This window comes from Protopterus annectens, chromosome 16.part0 (assembly GCF_019279795.1).
Source record: "Protopterus annectens isolate FY-2018-M chromosome 16.part0, PAN1.0, whole genome shotgun sequence".
Lineage (NCBI taxonomy): Eukaryota > Metazoa > Chordata > Ceratodontiformes > Protopteridae > Protopterus > Protopterus annectens.
The window spans coordinates 607,231,237-607,255,472 of NC_056750.1; the positions used below are offsets into that span (position 1 = coordinate 607,231,237).

The following is a 24,236-nucleotide window of genomic DNA, read 5'->3' on the forward strand; positions in this document are numbered from 1 at the left end:
CCTCCTGGTAATACACCTGCTAGCGTTGAAGACGTCTTATCCTGGTATTCTTCCACATACTCACAGGAAACCCTTATTCTAGGGGATTTCAACCTAGATTGGTTCACCTGCATATTAGAACCACCAATTAATCTAATAAATCTCCATGGCTACCAGCAGCTAGTCCAAATTCCAACTAGATGTGATAAAAAAATCTAAAAAGGAATCCATCCTTGACTGGGTCCTAACTAACAACCCCACATTGTACCCCCACGCAGGCTGTCTCTCAGACACCTTAAGTGACCACAACATAGTATACTTTATACATAGTAGAACAAGCATATGCAAAACCACTAACTATATATCCACTAGAAACACAAACAAATTCTCTCCTGAGGTCCTCAATACTTTACTCTGTAACTGTGACTGGACCCCCTAAAAACCCTCACACTTGACCAGACTGTAGCATATTTCAACAAAACATTTCTACAACACCTAGACACTGTCACTCCATTGCGCAAAATCAAGGTTAGAACCTCTACAAACCCCTGGCTCAGTAAAGAAACCAAACAAATCCTCAAGTCCAGAGACACTGCCCGGCTTTACCATCAAAAAAACAAAGAAACACAAAGCCTAACTAAGTACCAAGAACTGCGCAACCGTGCAAAAAAATTAATTAGGCTGGACAAAAAATCCTACTACATGACATTACAAACTAAATGCCAATACACCCCCCAACAATTTTGGGAAAATGTAAACCAGCTACTAAAACCCACCCAAAAGGCTAGCCCCAAATCAACCACCCTGACACTAAAGTTCCCATCGAAACACAATTCAACTCCCACTTTGTGAACTCAGTTCTATCCTTATTATCACAGGACAGTTCCTTCCTCACTATCCCCCCCAACACAAACAACATTAATACAAGCTTTACCCTCAAAACAGTTTCCACCACTTCAATCAAAAGCATGCTCTCCAAACTACAAACCTCATCAACAGCAGCCGACCTACTCCCCAGCTATGTCTTGAAACTCACAGCAGATGCTATTGCTATCCCAATCTCCACTCTCATAAACAGATCAGTTGTTGAAAACTATGTGCTCAAACTCTGGAAAATATCCTGTGTTGCACCCATATATAAAGGCAGGACCTCCACTGAACTTAACTACAGACCCATTGCTTTACTCTCCCCCCGGCCAAAATCCTAAAAAAATGCATCCATACCCAGATGCTAAAATATCTCCTAGACAGCAACATCCTGTCACCTACTCAGCATGGTTTCAGACCTGCCTATAGTACCACTACAGCCTTCCTCTGCTTCACAGACACAGTAAACCATCTCAAAAATGAAGGCCTGTAGGTGTCAACTCTTTTTTTGGATATGTCCAAAGCATTTGACACAGTCTCACACCAAATCCTGCTAAACAAACTAAGCCAATATCACTTATCAAATTCCACTCTTACCTGGTTTCAAAGCTACTTAACTGATAGGTACCAAGCTGTGAAATGGGAAAATTCACTCTCTCCTCAGCTGCCCATAACTATTGGAGTCCCACAGAGTTGTATTTTAGGACCACTACTATTCACAATCTTCACAAATGACCTCAATACCTCCACACAGCATGCATCTATCATTCGGTATGCAGATGACACTACCTTAATCTGTGCTGCACAAACCATTCCCACCCTCCTGCAAACAACTCAACTATCATTCTCTGACATTGAAAACTACCTAACCAAAGCCCAACTTATCCTCAGTCCAAAGAAAACTCAGCTTATGATTATAACCAGTTCTAACAAAAACACTGATAACAGTCAGTTCACCATCTACTCCACAAATGCTACTCCATTCGCCCAGTGGCACAGGCTAAGCTATTGAGAATAAATAGACTCACACCTAAAATTTGATAAGTCATCTCAACTTAACTATTAAAAAAGTACATGCCAAACTGGGATCACTCTACCGTATCAAACCATTTCTTACCAACAACACAAGGTCAGCCATTGCTCGCTCCCAACTTCTATCCACCCTACTCTATGCATCTCCCATTCTGACTAATCTCCACAAAACTGAACTAAGCAAAATGGAAGCCTGCTATAACAGAATTGCCTGCTTTGCTGCAAATTGCTCATATAGAATTCATTACTGTACTGCTTTGAGACAGATCCACTGACTTGAACTGTCCAACCTCCTACCCTACAATCAGCTCTGCCTCTGTCATTCTATCTGTTACCTCTCCAATAAGTGTCCTGCCTCAAAAACCTAGTACAACATCACTCAGCCAAAAGGCCTCTTAGATCATCAAGCAAACTACTACTAGAAGTCACCAACAGCTACAATAGCTTTGGAGATACACTATATAGTAGTTCAGTGGCTAAACAATGGAACTCTGTCCCCACTAGCATTCAAAACACATCACCCAAAGCCTACTTTAAAGACCTCATCAGGCAACATCTCAAGCAAAGTTGGCAGTGCCATGATTTCTCCCCAGTGTAGTGAAAGCGGATAAGGTACACATACTAAACATAGAGTACTTGATTAAGATTGAAAACAATTCTCACAAACACTGGCTAATCTACAATGTATGTCCTGTACCTGTGTACACTATGTATGTATTCTACCTCTGTTCCAAATTTCAGCTGTACACCACAAATCTGTTAAGTACCTTTATTTTTAAATATTTTTTGTTTGTTCTCTCCACTGTAATTGTTGATGTGCTGCATACCACTGTAAAAACATGTCTTTTGTAATTTCTGTGTATACTGATCATGATCATGTCTAAATGTATCTGTAATTTTTCTGTGTGGAGCTTTTCTCCCCGGGCCTCTGCTGAAAAAGGGCCTTTTCGGCTCAGTCAGACACCCCGGTTAACAAATGTAAAATAAAATAAATAAATTTTGGAGTCTCTGCAGTTTCTGTCATCCCCACTTGCTTCCTCCACTTCATCAGCTGCTTCATGTACTTTTAAGCTGGTCTATACTTTGGTCAGTATCGCTTGGAAAATTGTTTCTGGGTCATGTTCATTACAGGTTGCCATCTCATCATCCATTGCAAGAAAACCTTCAAAATCTACTCCTTTGAATTCTGCATTGGGAGATGGGCCATCTTATGAGGCCAAAACATTGTGCTCTTGGGTTGTGACAAATCCAACTTTCTTGAAACACTTCTGTATCGTTTCTGTCTGAACTTTATGCCAAGGAGAACTGATCCAGAGGACAATATCCAGAGTGTTAACCGATGCAGTGGAAGAAGTTACTTATACAGGTGGACCACAGGTTTTTGCTTTAGAAATTACCCACTGCAGGAGCTGGGCTTGGTAGTGCATTTTAAATGTTTTGATGATGCCTTGGTCAAGAGGTTGGATTTTTAAGTTGTGTTTGGAGGCAGAAATTTCAGTGTCACGTTTGTGATATGATTCACTTGCGGGTGGTCAAGACAGTTGTCTACTGTCAGTAGAATAGACTGTTTCTTCTTCTTCATTTCTCAGTTGATACCCCTTGCCCACTCCTCAAATAGAGAAACAGTCATCTATGTGCATTTGTTTGATCTCCAAGTGATGGTGAGGTCTTTGGGCCTCAGGTTCTTGAACGCGTGTGGCTTTGCCGATTTACCAGTCACCAAGGGCTTTAGTTTCTCTCTTATTGAGCTAGAGCAAAGCAGAACCGTGAAACATTCTTTGAAAAATTTTCCGCTCTCACATCTGTCACCCCTTCATGACGAGGTTCCTGTCAGGCATTCCCTTGAAAAAGAGTCTGTACTCGTCAGAGTTAAAGATCTCATCTTTGAAGCCTCTGGCAAAGTCCAGGAACTTTTTGATGTACTCTTCCACAACTTATGCTGGAACTTCATTGGAGTGACCACACAAGACTTTCTGGGAGATCTCGTGTCGCAGTTTAAATTTCTCAAGCCAACCACTTGATGATTGGAAATCTGCCACCCCGAATTCCTGTGCGAATTTCTTAGCAACTTCTTGGATCATCAGCCTGGAGATTCGGCGTTAACTGCCCTCATTTGTTTGAACCAGCTTAATGTGGTTTTATTGACTTCTTCGAGGGAAGTTTTCCTCCTTTATTGCAGCGGAAAGCTCTCCAGGTGTAGCATCACTAAGCCACTGAAGTCCCCCCCCCCCACTTGTGTGAGCAAGGAATCCTTTCACTCCAGCTAAAAGCAAAGAAAACTCTGACCGGCAATCATCCAGAACTAGACTGCAGCCCCTGGTTTAACTCCAGGAACCTTGTTGTTGCTGCTTGTGTAGTAGCCACTGAGGACCTGATTGCTTTGGACCCCCCCCCCCCCACTTGTACGAGCAAGGAATTCTCTCACTCTAGCTAAAAGCAAAGAAAACTCTAACCAGCAATCATCCAAAACTAGACTGCAGCCCCTGGTTTAACTCCAGGAACGTTGTTGCCGCTTGTGTAGTAGCCACTGAGGACCTGATTGCTTTGGGTCCCTTCCCACTTGTATGAGCAAGGAATCCTCTCACTCCAGCTAAAAGCAAAGAAAACGCTAACCATCAATCATCCAAAACTAGACTGCAGCCCCTGGTTTAACCCCAGGAACCTTGTTGTTGCTGATTGTGTAGTAGCCACAGAGGACCTGATTGCTTTGGGTCACCCCCCCCCACCACCACCACCACCACTTTTGTGAGCAAGGAATCCTCTCACTTCAGCTAAAAGCAAATAAAACTCTAACCAGCAATCATCCAAAACTAGACTGCAGCCCCTGGTTTAACTTCAGGAACCTTGTTGTTGCCGCTTGTGTAGTGTAGGTGCCAGCTTTTGTAACTACTGTTATGCCTTGCTAAATCTGTTACAGTCAGCTAGAGTGCATACCCCAGGGGCAATAGCTGCAAACCTTCTTCCTCTTAGCCCACCCCCACCCCTTTCATTCCATTTCAGTGTTGATAATTTGTTATATGTGAAGGTATTTAGCCTCTCTCAATAGTCATAGCCTTCAGTCCCTCCTCCTCAATACTTGTTCTTCACTAAACACCACACAGAGGTGCAAAGTCTCCAGCTGCTTTTATCTTTACCTACATTGTGTGCAGCAAACAATGAGCAAAGGGGATTACTAATATAAAAGAGAATAAAATCTGCCACTGCAGACTAGTAAGCAGCATACAACTCCCACCTATGGTGTATTCCTACACATAGTTTTTCTTGGAGAAACCTTCCAGTCCTTGAACAAGGGTGCCTGTATGTTTATTTCCTTGGCTTTCCTTGATAATTAGCTAGGTTTAGCAGAGTCCTTTGGATTCTCTCCTGCTACTTTAAATTCCAATTGAAGGTTTCCCTCCCTTCCCTCACCCCCCCAAGTGATTGCTCAGGTACAACACATCAAAGGTTTTAAAAACTCTGGATGCCATATTTGCTCTAATTGCAGCTGAAAGCCCTCCAGATGTAACATCTCTAGTAAGTGTCCCTGGACTAGCTGATAGTTTTTTTTTTTTTTTTAGCTAAGTTCTATCTGGATGGTGTAGCCCCGCTCTGCTCACTTCGCTCTTCTCCCACCTCCATTCCCACCCACCCCCCATATCATTACCTTTATACCTATCCATACAACCACACCCCCCACTTCCTCCCTTATCCCCCACCCCTCTACTTCCTGTCCTCATACTACCTCCCTTCTTTGCTCTTTCCCACACTTACCTACTATCCACTATCAAAGACTACTATACCTTACTCCTACCCCTTCCTCTCATCCTCTGTTCTACTTCCCATAAAGTGACATGTCTCTTACCTTCCCTACTCCTTATACTCTATCACATCACCTTCTATCACTCACAATTACCTACTCCCTATTTCTTTCCCTCAAACACCACTTTTAACTCAAGTACTACACCACAACCCTATCTACTAATTTGTCCCTCCATCCTTCCCCCCACCACTCCCATTCCTAAAATACAAATATCTCCCCCCTCCCCATTAAAACAAAAAAACAAAGTCTACTTACTCAAATTACAAACCTCTACTTCTGTCTGGTGACATTCATCCTAACCCAGGCCCTACAGACACTACCCTGAACAATAACCCCCTTGTATCTAAACCTTCCAACCTCCAAAAACAAGTACAATTCTGCTCTTTCAATGTCAGGAGCCTTGTAAATAAATTTCAAGAACTCCATGCTTGGATAGCTAACTGTACTCCTGACATAGTTACCCTAACTGAAACATGGTTAAAACCACACCATCTGGACAGTGAAATCATCCCACCTGGCTATAATATCCTTAGATTAGATCGACCTAAAAGAAAAGGAGGAGGAGTCTCCATACTGTACTCCAGTTGTCTCTCCCAAATCAGTCCCACAGTAGACTTACCCTGCTTCTCACCAGCTGAACTACTACTGACCAACTTCAAACTTAACAGTTTCAACACCGTAACTATTGCAGCAATCTATATTCCCCCTGGTGATAATATTAACATACTTTAGAACATCCTATCTCACCTCTCACATACCATCCACAATGAAATAATTATACTGGGAGATGTTAATATTGACTGGCTTACAATACAGGTTCCCAACACTACTTCCTGTATAAACCTACATGGGTTTGAGCAGCTAATCACAACCCCAACCTACATTAATAAATCTCACCTACCTAGCTGTCTTCTAGACTGGATATTGGTCTCCCACCCTCAAAACTATCATAACTCCCAAACCCTTACAAATGCCCTCAGCAACCACTGTCCTATAACAGTTACCAGACATACTCCCCACCTTACCAAACCTAACAAATTTATTACCACCAGCTCACTTTCTCATTTCTATCCTAACTCCTTTATTCACCAACTCTCCAAAATTAACTGGCCTTACCTCACCACTCTTCCTTCAACACTACATTCCTAAACATTCGTAACTCCCTTGCTTCTCTTGGCATGGTTAGAATCAAATCTAATCCTGCTCCCTGGCTCACTAAATCTACCAGAACCCTCATGAAAGGCCGGGATAGAACTTGGAAAATGTGAACTAAAACTAGGATCCCTTCTCTTCTTCAGAAAGATAAAGAACTCAGAAATAAAATAAAGAAATCATCCATTATGACAAAATAAACTTCTATGCCAATCCTCCCTCTACTCTTAAATCAGACCCAAAGAAATTCTGGAGCTCTATTAAACAGACTCTTAATCCAGGAAACCCTTCCTCTTCTAAACCATGTCCCAATGCAACACCTGAAGACATAGCCAACAAATTTAACAACCATTTTATAAACTCAATAACGTTCATAGTAAATCCCCCCCCCCCAGAAACAGCACCAACACCCTCAAAAACTCTGTACCTCTTCCAAACCCTCTTAACTCCTCCTCTCTAAAATCAGTATCAATTATGTAAAGTCATTACTCTCTAAACTTAAACCTCGCTCCCCATCTATTGACAAGCTACCCTCTTACTTCCTGCAGATTGCCTCTGAACCTCTTGCCTACCCTGTATCCATTTTAATCAACTGATCCATTTCTGAATCCTATGTCCCCACTGTGTGGAAGAATTACTTTACTCTAACCATTCACAAAGGGGGCAACTCCTCAAACATATCCAACTTCAGACCGATTGCCATACTCTCTCCACGCTCAAAAATCCTAGAGAAATGCATTCACAAGCAGGTAATGCATTACCTTCACCAGGAAAACCTTCTCACACCCACACAGCATGGTTTCCGTCCCAAGCATAGTGCAACTACTGCACTCATATCATTCATCAACATAGTCTCCGTAGCTCTTGATAACAATAAACCTGTCTCATGCCTATTCCTTGACCTTTCTAAAGCCTTTGACACTCTCACCCACTCCTTCTAGATAAACTCACTAACTTACATTTCTCTCCCCCTATTATCTCCTGGTTTTCCAGCTATCTCTCAACCCGCCAGCAGTCAGTTAAATGACTCTCTGCACTATCCTCCCCTCTCACTGTACAAATGTGAGTCCCCCAAGGGTCCATACTTGGACCACTACTCTTTAATATTTTCACCAACTTGCTCTACTCCTCTTGTCCCCAGTCATCTCTTGTGCAATTTGCTGATGACTCAACTGTTATAACCATTGCCGACAACCCAACTGACATCCACTCAACTACCCAGGCATCCTTCCACAACATTGAGACTTGGCTTAGTGATAACAAACATACTTAATCCCCAAAAAAAAAACTAAGCTCCTACTCTTCCTCCCTAAAAATATCACCACACTCAAAAGTACATTTACCATCTTATCCTGCAACAACACTATCATGTCAGCTGAATCTAGTACTAAATTGCTAGGTGTTACAATAGATGATCATCTTAAGTTTGATCTCCATATTACTAACTCAGTAAAAAGAACTCATCAGAAACTTGGACACCTTTTCCATAGCAAGAAATACTTAACACTGCCTGAATAACTCTCTCCCAGGCTTTATTACTCCCAACACTTCTGTACAGCTGCCACACATTCACACATCTAAATTCTACACTTATTTCCAAGCTTGAAACTACCTATAATAAGATCGCCAGATTTGCAGCTTAGCAATACAGCAACTAGACTGTCTAGAATTCTCTCAGCTGCTCCAACTACAAATCATCCACTCTATCCTCTATCTACCCTCCTTCTGCCCCAACCTCTCCACTGTCATATCCAAATATTCCCCTGCTAGGACGCTACGCAGCTCAAATCAAGAATTATTAGACATCTACAAACCCAAAACCAAAATAGGCTGCCTTCTCTTTAACTATAACCCAGATATATCCTGGAACCAACTCCCCTTGGAAATAAAATCCCTCCAGCATAGCAAAAGTTTCAAATTAGCCACAAGGAAATACCTAAAAACAAAATGGTCTTGCCACTTTAACCAACCACCCTGAAACCACCATCCTTTCTCCTATTTCATCACCTCACTCTTAATGTATCTCTGACACTATTCCCCTGCCTCTTCTACTCCTTCCCTTCCTCTTTCTCCAACCACTCTTAATTCTTACAGTCTCAAAACAACCTACCTGTCAGTTTTGTGCCTAATTTAATGTCAGAACCATTCATCATTGGGCTCTCTTTGTCACTAAATTCTTTTGCTCTCGACCTCCGTATTCTGAAATGGCTTCAGTAAGCCATCCGACTACCGATATTCCGAATAAATGTAAAGATAAAGACAGAGACAGACCGCATAGGTTCAAAACTGCCGACGGCGCTTCCATTAAGCTAGTCGCAGGCCACCGTTACTCAGTGAGGTGCTTTCACAGCCCCTGATGCCCACTTCAATGGATTCGCAGGCCTCTACTGAGACCCATTCGGAGTCCAGTATGCGGCAAGACTCTTCTTCGACTATGGAACCTGTGAATGTCTCTACCTTGGATGGGTCCGGTGCCGCTGAGCAGGCACCGGCTTCTGAGGCAGGTTATTCGCTCAACCGATGTTTGACTCAAACCGACTACTTTTTTTTTAACCAAAACTACTGAGTTTCTTAGGCCCAAAGTATGCACTACGCCTAGAAAACTGACAACCAAAGTGCATGCACCTGCTTCCATGCCACGAAAACAGATGCTTAGAATGGCTGAAAACCTTATTATGATGATTAGGGGAAGTCAGCCTTTCCCTGCTAAGAGACAGAGTCCTGTCCCCTTCACTTCTACAGACCAGGAGTCTGATGACTCTGAAAGTCTGATAATGAAGACATGCCCTTATCTGCTTATGAGGATTCAAATGCAGAGGAATCCATTCCCTCTGCCTCCCCTCCAGAGGATTTTTCTTTTGGTGAAACCTTGCATACCTTACGAGAGCATTTCCACTGGGAATGCCAAGACTATCCTCAGTCCAAAAAGAGACTCAGAGAATTTCTAGAGTTGCCTCAACACAGGCCCTTAGCAATACCCCCTGTCCTGGATGTTGTGGATGATGTTTTTATGGAATCCAGTCTTGCGCCTGACACTTTACCTCCTGCCACTAGGAAACCAGACAGGTACTACAGAATACCTGACACTCACAAATTTATTTTCAAGAATTCTACTGCTGACCCAGAGATCATTTCCCAGGGCCCTAAAGGTATCAAGGCTACTACAGCCAATAATTCCACCCCTTCAGACAGGGATTCCAGAGCTTTGGACAGATGGGGTAAGAAGGTATATACCTCTGCAACTCTTGCTATTAGGGCACTGAATTGTCAGTTTCACATGCTGAAGTACCAGCAACATATTATGGAACTTATTAAACAAAAAGTGGCAACATTTTCAGACAGCGCAGAAAATAAAGAATTGCAGGAGCTTATGCACTCTGCAAGCCAAGTCAGCAAACATACTTTGCAGTGTGGCTTTCACGCCTTAGAAACATCTTGCTGGGCAGCTGTCACTGGCTCTGCACTGAGAAGACATGCTTGGCTGAAGGACCAGACCATGTCAAATCAAAGTTACTAGACGCTTCTTTGAATAAGGACTGTTTGGCACCAAAACAGTAGAGATTCTTGAAAAGGTGGAAGAAAAAGCTAAGTCTATGTAGACTGTTCTTACAAGTGCAACCCCCTAGATTCAGTAGGCATTGCCCTTCCAAACACTGGTCCTTTCCAGCCTCCTCCAGGCCTTCTCAAACTAGACCCAGGGGATACAGACCACCCAGGCTACAGTCTCAGGGTATGCAGAGATCTAAGCAATAGAGTGCCCCCACCCCAAAGCACGGATTGGTAAGCCACCTCCTTATGGAAAAAGCTCACAATGACTTATTTACTCCACTCCCCAGCCCTGGCCAATTCCTTGTGCCCCTAGGAGGAAAACTTGCCCTTTATGCAAAAGACTGGATGCCCATCACTCAGGACTGGTGGGTCCTCAACATTGTATCCCTGGGGTACAAATTTTACTTCCATTCACTGCCAACCCCAAGCGGGTTTCCAAACCTTCCTCCAAACCAGTGGGCAGAGGCTCAAAACCAAGTACTTTCCCTGCTCAATATCAGAGTTATTCAGCCTGTTCCATTAGAACAGAGGGGTCAAGGATTCTACTCCAGACTCTTCCAGGTACCCAGGAAAGAGGGCTCTTGGCGTCCAGTCCTGGACCTTTCCATTCTCAACACCTTCCTGGTGGTACCAAAATTCAAAATGCTTACCTTGCAACAGCTTCTTCCTATGCTAGCCAAGGATGCCTGGTTAGTCACCCTAGACTTAAAGGAAGCCTATCTGCATATCCCCGTAAGGGAATAATGCAGGAAGTATCTCCGTTTCAGGGCAGGGTCTATGCATCATCAGTTCTCTGTACTTCCCTTTGGCTTATTTACTGCGCCCAGAGTATTCACAAAATGCCTGGCTCCAGCCATTGCATACCGCAGGTAGAGAAATTTCCAAATTTACCTGTACCTGGATGACTGCCTGATTCAGGTGGACAGTCAGGAATTGCTGCTGCAGCACTTGACGTTTGTGAAAAACCTTCTCACCTCCTTGGGGTACAGCATCAATGAAAAGAAATCAAAACTGGTACCCAGTCAAAAAATTGTATTCCTGAGAGCAATCTTGGGCACAACTTCCCAGATGGCATTCCTCACCTCAGAAAAACAAGTCTGTCTGACAGACTACTTCAAACAAATGCCCACCAGAACTCAGCTGTCTGCAAGAAAAATACTGCAAGCCCTAGGGTTCATGGCCTCATGTATACTGCTGACGCCATATGCAAGACTGCATATGAGGAAATTTCATTGGTACTTAAAAAGTCTTTGGTGCCAACATTCTCAGGACCTGGAAATGGTTATTCCTATCATTCCCTGTCTAAGGACAGAGTTCCTCTGGTGGGCAGAAGCATGCAACCACAACAAGGGACTGCCACTTACTCAAGCCCAAGCCACCCAGACCCTAACCACAGACATATCAGACTATGCTTGGGAGGCACACATGGACAGAAAATGTATTCAGGGCCACTGGAGCCCAAGTCAAATTCATCTGCACATCAACCAAAAAGTGATGCTAGCTGTAGCGAATGCCCTGACAGCTTTCAGATCCCTAATCTTTCCAGGACAACTGCTAATGAAAACAGACAACACCACAGTTATGTGGTACATCAACAAGAAGGGGGGAACCCATTCCTACCCACTCTGCAGGCTAGCCATGGCCCTGTGGAACATGGCCTTGGACATTCAAGTCCATCTGCAAGCTCAATTCCTGCCAGGCAAACAAAACTTACTAGCAGACGACTTAAGCAGAAATCTCCTAGACCCACATGAGTGGCAATTAGAGCACAGCACCTTCAACCTTCTGATTCAGAAATGGGGGGACCACAGAGGTGGATCTCTTTGCCTCCCCCTACAACCACCAGCTCAGCAAATTCTGCAGGGCCTGGGAAGTGGATGCTCTATCTTTTCAGTAGGTAAATCTCTCAATCTATGCCTTTTCCCCCTCTGCCCCTGACAGACTAAGGACAATTCTGATTGCCCCAGACTGGCCTCACCAGGACTGGTACCCACTCCTGCGCATCCTGACAACGGTGCCACCCTGGCAACTACACCAGAATCCAACCCTCCTCTGTCAGCAGGAGGGACAGATTCTGCATCCACAACTGCAAACCATAAATATTGCAGCCTGGCTTATTCCTTAAATTTTCGCCCAGCAACCTTAAGCAAACAGGTGCTGGACGTCATTCTTGAAGCCAGAAGACCCAGTGCAAGAAACTCCTATGCTGATAAGTGGAAAATGTTCTGCTCATGGAGTCGGTCTAAAGGAGAGGACACAACACTGCCCTCTCTGCCTCTTATCCTGGATTAGCTAGCAGATCTACTCCACAAAGGCCTCCTTCTCCCCCATTAAGATACATGCCTCGGCCATTTCTGCTCATTACAACACTGAGCAACCTCTCTTCTCGCACGCTGTTATCAAACAGTTCCCGAGAGGGACAAACAACGTAAGGTCACCAAGGAGAGCACCCACCCCTGCTTGGGACCTTAACTTTGAACTGGAAAAAGTCACGCTTTCCCCCCTTTGAACCTGCTGCATCAGCAGAGTTAAAATTCCTCTCTTGGAAAACAGCCTTGCTTCTAGCCATCACTTCAGCTAGAAGAGTGTCTGAGCTACAAGCACTCATGGCTGTGGAACCCTTCATTATTTTCCATGCTGACAGGGTTTCCCACAGGACTAACCCTTCATTTATGCCCAAAGTGGTGTCCAGTGTGGCTCTCAATCAGTCCATACATTTGACAACCTTCTCCTCTAATCCTCAAAATAAAGGGGAAAGGATCCTGCACTCCTTGGATGTGCACAGACCGCTCGGATTCTACCTTGATAGTACTAAGCCCTTCAGAAAATCTGACCGGTTACTAGTCAGCTTTACAACAGAGGCAGAGGGCAAGACCATTTCAAAACAAACCATTTCCAAATGGATAGCACACTGCATCCATTTCTGCTACAAGCACCATGGGAAACCAACCCCTCAGGGGGTCAGAACACGTTCCACTAGGGCAACATCTACCTCTACAGCATTTCTCAGGGGAGTTCCTACCAGGGATATCCTGGAGGCTGCTACCTGGAGTTCTGTACACACCTTCACCAAGCATTACCACCTGCCTATCTTTTCCAAATCCAGGGCAGGATTTACTACAGCAGTCTTACAAGGCCTACTAGCCAGCCCTAACTCTTCTTGACTGCCTCCACCCTTCTTCAGCTTTGGGAATCCACCCAAGTGTGATGACTGCAACAGTGAAACACGAAGAACATAGTACAGTTGTGTATATGTACCATAAATGTAGATGTTCGAGTGTATTCACTGTTGCAGTCCTTGTTTCCCTCCCTCCAGCCCCCTGGTTTTCTCTCTCTCCTATCTATGGCTATTACTAACCCCTTCTGGGGTATTGGTATTGGTATTGGTATTTACTTTTTACTGGTGGTGTATTCTCCACCATAACCTAGCTCCCTATTTGGGGGGCTCCTGATATTTGGGGCAAGAAAAACTGATATAATGGCATCAGCTGACTGTTTTTATACCACTGATGACCTGATGTCAGTCCTGGAGTGACAGCATCGACATGGAAATACTAAGTCTCTGGTATTCGGGCCAACTGAGGGCTACCTGCAGGCAGATAACCAAAGTGTGATTACTGCAACAGTGAATACACTCGAACATCTACATTTATGGTAAGTGTACACAACTGTACTTTCTTCGTCTTGGTGATCGCTACAATTGGTTTTGCTCTGTAGTGGATCTTCAGTTGCTGCATCCCTTATTTTTGGAGATATATATATATATGCATATTGGGTGCAGTGGTTAGCGTTTTCACCTCACAGCAAGAGGTTATCTGGTTCGATTCTCAGCTGGAGCACCTTCTGTGCTGAGTCTGTATGTCCTGCCTGCAGCTGAATGAGTTTTAAAGATACGCAGATAGGTGTGTCTGTGTGTGCCTTCAGTGAAGGTCGGGCTGGCAACTTGACAGCATAAAAACTGCACTGCCAATCAGTCTGCAGACGGTGAGCCGCTATAGCGACCCCTAACCAGGAAAAGCCAAAAGATATTGCTATATAAATACACACACACACACACACACACACACACATATATATATATATATATATATATATATATATATATATATAGGTCCCCTTCAGATGGTCGAGCTTTTAAAAGCTCAACTTTCATATGGCCAAGACCATATGATCGAACTTTTTAAAGCTCGACCAGTCTGAATGAGGATCTCCATAGAGCACAGAACAAGAAGATTTCCCTTTACCGCAATGTAGTGCGATCTCGGAGTTGGTATATTTAAGGTGTGGGGGTGCAGGGGGGGGGGGTTGTTCCCCTGCTAGACACATTTAGGTTTTTTTTTTTTACATGATTGGTGTTTCAGATGTCTGATCATATGGTCTCGGCCATATGATAGTCGATCATTTGAGATTTCGATCATGTAAAGTAGACCCATATATATATATATATATATATATATATATATATATATATATATATATATATTTGTGTATGTGTGTGTCTGTGTCCATCCTTAGATCAAAAGTTGCAGTATTATAAGTGGTTGGGTTATCTTGCCAGATAGCCTTGACATCCAGCTGTTGTACCAAAGCCAAAACCTTCTGTACAGCCAGATGTGTGACGTATGATGCAAGTCTATGGACATAAGGATACATAAGCAGATGTATGAATGTAAAATCCCTAGACTGTCTCATCATGACTCCAAACACAGGTCTCACACCTGTTCTGTGTGTCGTCCTTTGTACCACTGCCTTCACTGGTTCACGTAAGTGCCCTGTTGGAGAACTTTCCTTTTTTTTTATTCATTTACATTACTGTTTGTTTCTCTATTAAATGTCAGCTAGGAGGGGAAATTGCTTTTAAGGTGGTAACTAGATTCCCTACAAGAATCTCCACTCTCAGTGCCTTTTCTGTTTAAGTGCAGAACACGATTACAAAAATTGTATGTTCTGTCAGTCCTTTGTTCCAGATACCTTAAGTACACAACTTTCTTTTTTCAAATTCTGTTTGGAAACTCAGCCTCTCAAGCACCTTGCACAAGAAAAGGTGGCAGACCTTTCTACCCCTGATGTTCCACCCCTTCAAAAGAAAAAGTTTGAGGCCTAAGCATGATATTATGACTGTCCAGTCGGACCTGGATAAACCTGCACAGGTTTCAGAACCCACAGTATGCCCAACACGTATTCAGATTCCTGCTATTATGACCCTGCCAGAGGCCAGAATGGTGTCTGATGTTCTGATGTCTGAAACAACTGAAATTACCAATGATGGTGAAAAGGGGAAGCCCTGCTTAATAATTTGTGAAGGACCCAAAGGCATAGCACAGATACTCATAAGAGAGGAACCCCCCCCCCCCATTGTAGACGTAGTAGTAGTATTCTACAAAAACTAAAAGGCCCGAAAAGAGCCATAAAGATGATAGAGTGGACTACTGAAGACAAGAAAGAAATTATGTATTGTTATTATTATGCAAGAAGCCCAGAATTTCCAGATGGAAGATATTCAAAAAGATTGAGAGAGAAATTAGAGGAAAGAAAAATACTTGCACAAAAAAACCTGTCAAAAGCTTCAAATGTAAATTTGTGTTCATTAATACAACAGATTCATGAAAAACATTATGTAATGCAAGGAACCGTGGGTTGTTTGGAAAAAGTAGTGACTGTGGAAGTGCAAAAATATAAAGAACAGAATCTAGAGATTTTTGAAAAGTATAGAAAGAAACCTGGACATGGGAAAGGAGAGATCTGACATGGTGCAATATTTATGCAAATGAGAAAAAACAAACTAATCATTACACAAAAAAGTAACTCCAAACATGTTTGAAAAGAAATACAGGCAAAAATGCCCATATATGGAAAATTTCACAATTCAAAAAAATAAGATTACAAAGGGGGTTGTAGAACAGAAAATTAGTAAAGTAGAAGTTTAACAAATACAAGCTGAAGTTATGGGACACTTGTGAAGTGAAGGAATTCGTGTATAAAGTCTAACATAGTCTATGTGACAGCATGATGGAACAATGAGTCCCCCAAGTAAGGAGAAACAGGAGGAGCAGGAGACATCTGAAGAAGAAATATAGACTTGGGAAAGAAAAAGAGATGTAATATGGTGCAATATTTATGCAAAGGAGAAAGCAAAACTCATTGGTATGAAAAAGCAGCATCAAAGATATTTGAAGAGAAATGCAGCCAAAGGCATCCGAATATGGAACTTTTTACAATACAAAAAATATGAAAACAAAGGGGGGGGAGTAGAAAGCGGGATTAGTAATGGAGAAGTTAAAGAAGTAGACACTGACATTATGGGTTACCTGCGTAAGTGAAGGATTTAGTGTAGAAAATCCAACTCTGGTAACATCACAACATGATAGAACAATGAGTCACCAAATTAAGGAGAAACAGGTGAAACGGCAAGCATCTGATCAGTTTCCATATGAAACATTCCCACAGTGGCGTTAGGCCAGGATCAGGGGAGGATGCCTGGAGGAGCCTTCAGTAGGAAACTAGTGCAAAAGTTCAGCAGGAGTTGGACATCAATGGAAGAATCAGGAAATGGTGGCAGCTCTGATGCAGCCAGTGTTGTGGAGTGATAGGCCAGAAAGTTTGCATATGAAAGAAAAACAGATGACACAGGATGCAGCTGAAGAGAATATGCCATTGGAAGATGTTCTGAAACTTTCTGTACAATGCTTGCAGGAAACTGTGAATAAAGAATGTGCCCCCACCTTAGAAGTTAAAGATCTAAGGGAAGAGATGCTTGATTTAATAAAGATGTATAGCTATGTTAAGATAAATGAAAGAAATAGATTAGAGAAAGTTAATAAGACCCAAAATGTTACAAGTCTGATATAACAAATGAATGCAGCAATCTAAACTATTAGCAGAAGTTCATGTGCTGTAACAGAAGTAAATAGGATATATTATTATTCAGCTAAATTAATAACAGTAAAGTTTTACCAGAGAAATACAGGGCAGTAAGGTAAAGGAAGGGAAGAAATCAAATGTTACCATGGATGTATCAAATAGAGAAAACTGTAAAGCATTTAAGACAAGAAGTGTCACTGTTAGAAGAGTATTGAAAAGGGAACAGCTCATCAAAAATACTTAGAAAGATAGATGTGATCATACACTATTGCAAATGTTAAACTAAACATATCAGCACAGGCAGAAAAACTTAGAAGGAATGCAGGTATATATAAAGGAAAAGTACAAAAAATAAGCAATTCATTGATTACCTAAAAATGTTTTTATAGACAATTGAGAAACAAAGCAAAAGGAATAGAAACACCACACAAAAAAAACTAGACATATTTTGGAGAAATGTCTATGAAGACCCCATAGAACATAACATAAATAACAAAGATGCTGAATGGATAGAAAAAGTAAATCTAGAGCTGCATTCACCAGGTCGTTCCTCTCTTGGCAACTGGACAGTTTTCCTACTTCTCATGCAACCTCCTTATACTCCTGTTATGATTTGGGGATCACCCAGCAGTTTGGAATACTGCAGCAGTGATCTAAGGAAGGAAGTAGTACAGTTGTTTAGTAACTTGCCATAACAGTAGATGTCTTACTAATCACTCTTGCAGTACTCTTTTCCACCCTACCTCCCCCTTAATAGCATAGGAAGTTACTAGGCTAATGGCCCTAGGAACCTTAACAAGCCTAGCCAAGTTCTACCCTTATTTCCACAATCAGCACGTATTGCCCCTGTCCAAGAAGGACACATGTGGAACCCCTGGGGTGAATTTACAGTTACCCATCCAATCATCCAGATTGCATTTGAAGAAGCCCAACGAGGTACTCTGTTTGACATGACGTGGGAGTCTGTTCCAAAGGTGTGTGGTAACCTCTGGGAGACAAATCTGCCCCTGTAGCAGGTTCTGTTAATGTCACATACCAGGTTAAGGTCTTTAGAGTGAGTAACCTGTGTGCCATTTGACTTATGGATATACACCATTTTCAATAAAGCAGGAGCAGAGATTACCTTGTATGCAAGGCAGAGATCGACTCTTAGTGTGTATGAAACAGAATAAAGTGACAGTGATTTCAGATGATCCACTTAAGACAGATTCCTTGTGAACAACCCTTGTGGTCTCTTCAATTGCTGCAGGTACTTTGAAATGTGCATACCAAAAGGGGCATTGTACTCAGTTATTGGCCTGATGAGGGAAGAGTACACGGAAGTTATAACTTTTTTTTTTTTTTTTGTTAGAGGAAATACACTTACTTATGAGATGAGCAATATAGAATGTCCTTCTTACCACTGTGGAGACATGGTGGTCAAAGGTAAGGTTGCTGTCAACCTGTGTGCCCAAGTGTTTCACCACTGAGTGTGTACTTAGTGTTGCTATTGATGTGGTAGTTAGCAGGAACATTGCTCTTACTGAAAGGGATGATAATAAAATTTTTTGCATTGAGTTTAAGGCCATGACTTTGGCACCAATCATTTGTTTGTGTAAGACCCTCTTGTAGGATACTGACATAATTTCAAGATTCTATGACCGCTCCCAGTTTGCAGTCATCAGCAAACTTTTGTCAGCCACAGACCTTTAGTTTTTGCTTGTACTTCAGAGAAATAGATTCCAAACAGTAGAGGGCCCAGAACTGGTCCCTGTGGAACACCACTATTTACAGGTCTGCTGTTGGAGGTTGATTCCCCTATTTTGACTGTATGGGTTCCATCAGTGATCCAGTTAGAGACCCATCTAAAGATATAAAGGTTGATACCTACTTGGGTGAGTTTGTCATTGATGCCTGAGTGGGAGCCTTGGCTAAGTCTAGGTAGGCTGTATGAACAGATTTCCCCTCGTCCAGGGCTTGGTGACTGTCTCGAAGAACTCCACCTGGTTTAAGAGGCATGTTCTCCCTTTGACAAATCCAAACTGAGTAAGGTCAAGTGTTTAGAGATTACCTATATCTTTGTTGATAAGGTCCATGATGATTCACTCCATGGCTTTGCAGATAAGGCTAGTCAGGCTAATAGATATCTAGTTCTTGGGGTCAGTGGAAGCACCACCTTTTTGCAAGAGAATAAGGGTGGCCATTTTCTATTCAGCTGGGATGAAGCCAGTGTTCTGACTGTGACTAAAAGAGTACCCAATGTTGTTTTTAATTCTTGTTTGATCCCGTGTAGGATGCAGCCTGGGATGTTATCATGTCCTATAGATGATGTGCTTTTGGTCTTAGTGAGGGCGTTTACAATTTAGAGATGCAAGGTAGGGGACAGGTGGTAGGGATGCCATGGGGTATGTTCTTTGGGAACAGGGGAGTGAAGTTTTCACAGAACCTGTCAGCCAACAGGTTAGCTATTTCCACAGGCTCAGTATATGTGGTATCATTAACTACCAGTTCGGCACAAATCTGGGTCTTTCCTTTTAGGTTACGGATGTAACTAAACAATGCCTTATGGTTCTCCTTAGTTGAGGAAGCTAATTTGGATTCATAGTTTGTTTTGAAGGACTTCACAAGAAGTCTTATTTGTTTGTTTAAGCTGAGGAGGGAGTGTTTCCAGTTTAGGGCTAGTTCCCTCTTTAGACAGCAATTTCCTATTATTCTAAAGCCTATTAATGGCAGTTGTCCACCAGGCAAGTTTGCTGTTCCTTGTTTTGGTTCTATCCGGTAAGGCTGAGTCAATGCAGTTATACAGGTGTTTGTATAAAGCACTGGTGTAGAACTCTGCATAGTTGCCAGTTCCATCTGAGAGGGGAGATGCAATGAAGCTATTTATACCATCCCATAAGAGGTTAAAACAGCGAGTAAAAAGGTCACACAGAAAAAACAGCGAATAAAAAGGTCACACAGAAAAAACAATCAGTAAAAACCAAAAGAAAAATCTAGCAAGGCTAAACTTTCTACTGTGTGATTCCTTAAACCTCTTGCATTAGAGACAACATGGGATGTAGTTTTTACATTGGGAATTTTGTCCTTAAGTCGCTGCCTAAAAAAGGCACTGTGGGGGTAGCAAGAGCCTTAGCCAGTAGCCAAAATCCCAGGAGTGACAGATGAAGACCATCTCTGGCAAAGCATCGAGGTCTATTGATCATGTCATCCAAGGATGACAGATACTGGATCCCCTTAAAATGACTCCAGAAACTAACCCAGTTATTGAAGTCAGTCATTTTCTGCTTGTATTGAGGCATCATCCTAGGTGAAGGTAAAATGCTGCTTAAGGCTAGGGACATACCTGCCTGAGGCACACAGTCTGAGAGCTCAGCCATGTCTCTCTTCATATAGTCCAGAGAGGTACATCTCAAGTCGTTCACACCAACATGGACTATGACGAAGTCATAACAGTACCTGTTGTTGAGTGACTTGAGTGCATGTATGATATGGCGTGTCCTGTCACCTGATGGATAGATGACCATGACCTTTTTCGTATTCAGCCTGGTGAGGGACATCTGTGTGTCTCACAATGGAATTACCTGTGACTAATATGTTTGGATTTGTGTTTTGCCTTAAGGGCTTGGCAGGTGAGACACTGGTGCGTGAGCTATTATATGTATTGTGTTCTGCAGAGGAAGTATTGTGTGTAATGTGCTTGTGTTTGTGTTTGGGAGGTCTCTGATGTTTAGCTATGTTTCTGGTGAGGACCTCAGCATATGTAGTTATGTGTGATGTGGGTTTGGGTGGAGTAGGAAGTGAGTTGTGCATGCTGACAACCTGCTCATTGTCATATGTGTACTGACTGTTGTGTGAGAGAGGATGGATTTAAGGTTCTTAATATAGTTGCATCTCTCACATGTTGAGTTTGTGAGGACTAGGAGTAGAGGGTTGGTGGTGAACATGAGGCAGTTGCTACACTGCTTCAGGATACCCATGTCATCCAAGCTGGCTAGAGAAACTGTGGGAAATTGTCCGTCCATAGTGTTAAGTAAATTTATGTGGTCAGAAAAAGAGGTCACACTTAGGAATGGCTAGTGGGTGAGAGGGACGTTGGTACCTCTGAGGCTAGACTTAGTATTCCACCTGACAGTAGAGCAGGCCTGCAAAAAACTCTGGAGGACCACAAGCAAAGTGTTAAGGGAAAATTTAGCAAGCAAAATGTTTGCATCTATAACCACCAATGATAACTTCCTGCTACACGGCAGTACACAATGGTGCGCACGTCACACAAACAAGTGCAAACACGGGGCTTAAATAAAACAAAAAATAACCCTCAACTCAAACTAGACACTAAGGGTGCTCTCTCTGAACTCTAGTCCAATCACCCTCAATTAGAATGGACCCAGACAGCATTCTCCTCCCACAAAGGTGCAGAAGGGCCTTCACCAGCAAAGATTATTGATTATTGATCATGATTATTATTATTATTGATGTTTTCTTATGTCTTCTTTATTTCTTCCTTGGTTTTCCTTATGGACTGAGGGGTAAAAGTATTTTTGCCTCTCCTCTCTAAGCTGAGCATTTCTTTTTTAATTTCTCAAACCTCTGCAGGCTTATTGGCTTGGAGATAGCCTGGGGACTTGTCCTCATATGTCCACTTATCCTTTATACCTGCAGGCTTAGGGTAGTATGTCAGACATATGGCTGTATTGAAAGATTTGCTGTATTTACTAGGGCTGGATGTCAAGGTTGAGATAACCCAATAGTTTAGAATAATACAACCGTGATCAGTAGGACATCTACCGCTATGGTAATTTCTTACACAACGCTACCATATACACCACATGCAGAAATGGAAGCACAGGCCGGAATTGTGCATGTTGCATATAATTAACAGGCATTTGGTCTGGAATTATTACATTAAAGGTGCTTGTTTTCAGCTTTATTGATTCCATACTGAGACCCCTTCCCCGTACCACCTTACTCATTTGTTAACCCTGCAGCAAATCTTGTCTCTGCTCCTAACCGCAGCCATATGAATTACCTTACTAAAAACCCTTTCCCTGACATCACTATTCAGACATATTATGTCTGAAGGTTTTGCTATTTTTGAGCAATTGCAAAAAGAGAATGTTTGTTGTCTTTTTTTGTGATTGGTTTATTTTTTATTTATTTATTTATTTTTATTGGAGTGAGCTTTGACATGCAGAAGTTGACGTCTGTGCACGTGCCATATGTGAGCGCACACATACACACACACACACACACACACACACACACACACACACACACACACACACACACACACACACACACACACTATTTCATATGTATATTCCTATTTCTATATCTGTTGGTAGCCATGTATTTATACAGATGTGTTTGTGCTGTGTATGTGTATTTATGTTGCAGTGAGGAATAAAGCATGTTTTTTTACTGATATTTGTTTATATTTGGGGCATGAGTCATAACAAGCAACTTTCAAAATGTCATGTGACTAAGTCTGTAAGTAATTTAGTTGAGGCTTGTGGTTGCCTTTCGTACATTTCAGAGATGTATGATGTAGTGTGTCAGGGACATGGGGTGCTTGTAGCTTGAACTGTTAAAATGTACTGTAGTATAGCTTATTGATTACAAATGCGATAATATGGTTTGCATTTGGAATTTGTTTATCATAATAAGATCACTAAGGTATTAAGGTCCATTTGCAGTATACACTTGAGAAAATGAAAGTTAAAAATGTACCATAAATTAGCATTTATTAGTTACAGGCCCGACTGTAGTAATATGAAAAAAAGAAGATGCTGTCAGAAGAGGCCAATTAGATCAGCATTTTCCCCTAGGGCTTTTGTGTCACAGTTGTACCTTTGTGGTCATTTTTGAGAATGTCTGTGCTGTTGAACGTTCATTATTGCTGTACTTCGATCGTGTTTACCTGATTATGTGCCATCAGCGGCATGAGAATACATCTGCAGAAAAAATTCCAAGTCATAATTGTGCTGCACTGTATTGTATAGCAGTTTGAGCTGCAGATAATGTATGTATTAGCCATTGATGTGCTACTGAGAGTATTTATTTATTTGTTTAGTCATTTATTTATTTTTAAAAGTTTCCTTGACATTATGGTAAACAATATGCCTTCGTTTGGTTTTGATTTAGGTTACAGCACATCTCGTTCCTCCAGTTTGTCTGATCTAACTCATCGTCGAAACACATCCAGTGGTAGCAGTGCATCTGGTGGTCTCAGCATCACAGTTGAAAGCCCTGAAGGGGAGAAGGAGCACAAGCCAGAAAAGCCACCACGGCCTCCACGACCCACACTTCCTCATGATCGACCCGCAAGGTATGTCACAAATGAACAAATGCAAACTGCATTTTAGAAAAGTGCTTAAGTGCATTTTCTTGCAAAAGCAATTTACTTGTGTTGAATTGTTGCATCTGAGTTTAGCATTGCCTCAGTTTATGTTTAGATATTGCTGATGGCTTTAGCACTACAGAGCCCATTTGTAGCAACACTTGAGAGTATTATGTTAAGACAAAAGTATGTGAGAGTATTGTCCCTATTGTAAGGGTAATATTGTTTTGTCTTAATTTTATCTTTATATAGTAGCATTTAAAAGTGGAAAATTTTGGCAAGGAGAGGAAGAGATGTATACTGTGTTGGTAAACAAATATGGTTCCTCTGTATATCAGGTGGTGCAGTGTACCTGCCAGAAAACATCACCATATTTCCCTTGTAGTTTTTCTGCTGCTGATGCCTATGATTATACACAGGTCTATATTATATAGTCGAAGTTTCAAAACTTCGAACCTCACATGAGCGAACTCATATGAGCAAGTTCAAAACATTGACTGTATAATAAAATAAAAAAAAAATAAAGTTACCTTACTGCTCTGATCAGGGGGGCAAGCCCCCCCTGCACACCCTCCCCCACACCCTGTACTTAAATATACCAACTCCGAGAACGCATTTCAGTGCAGAAAGGGAACATTTTCCATTATGCGCTTGAAATGCCATTGACTTTCACCTTCGACC

The 24,236-nt window shown here is 42.1% G+C and overlaps 1 protein-coding gene across 1 annotated transcript in view; it reads left to right on the top strand.

The window, feature by feature from the left end:
* Positions 1 to 24,236, top strand: part of FAM102A (family with sequence similarity 102 member A) — a 770,447-nt gene that overhangs the window by 657,828 nt on the left and 88,383 nt on the right. Inside the window, exon 8 of the mRNA XM_044058679.1 lies at positions 23,360 to 23,543. Coding sequence (XP_043914614.1) covers positions 23,360 to 23,543 — 184 coding nt within the window. The remainder of the gene's footprint in view (positions 1 to 23,359; positions 23,544 to 24,236) is intronic.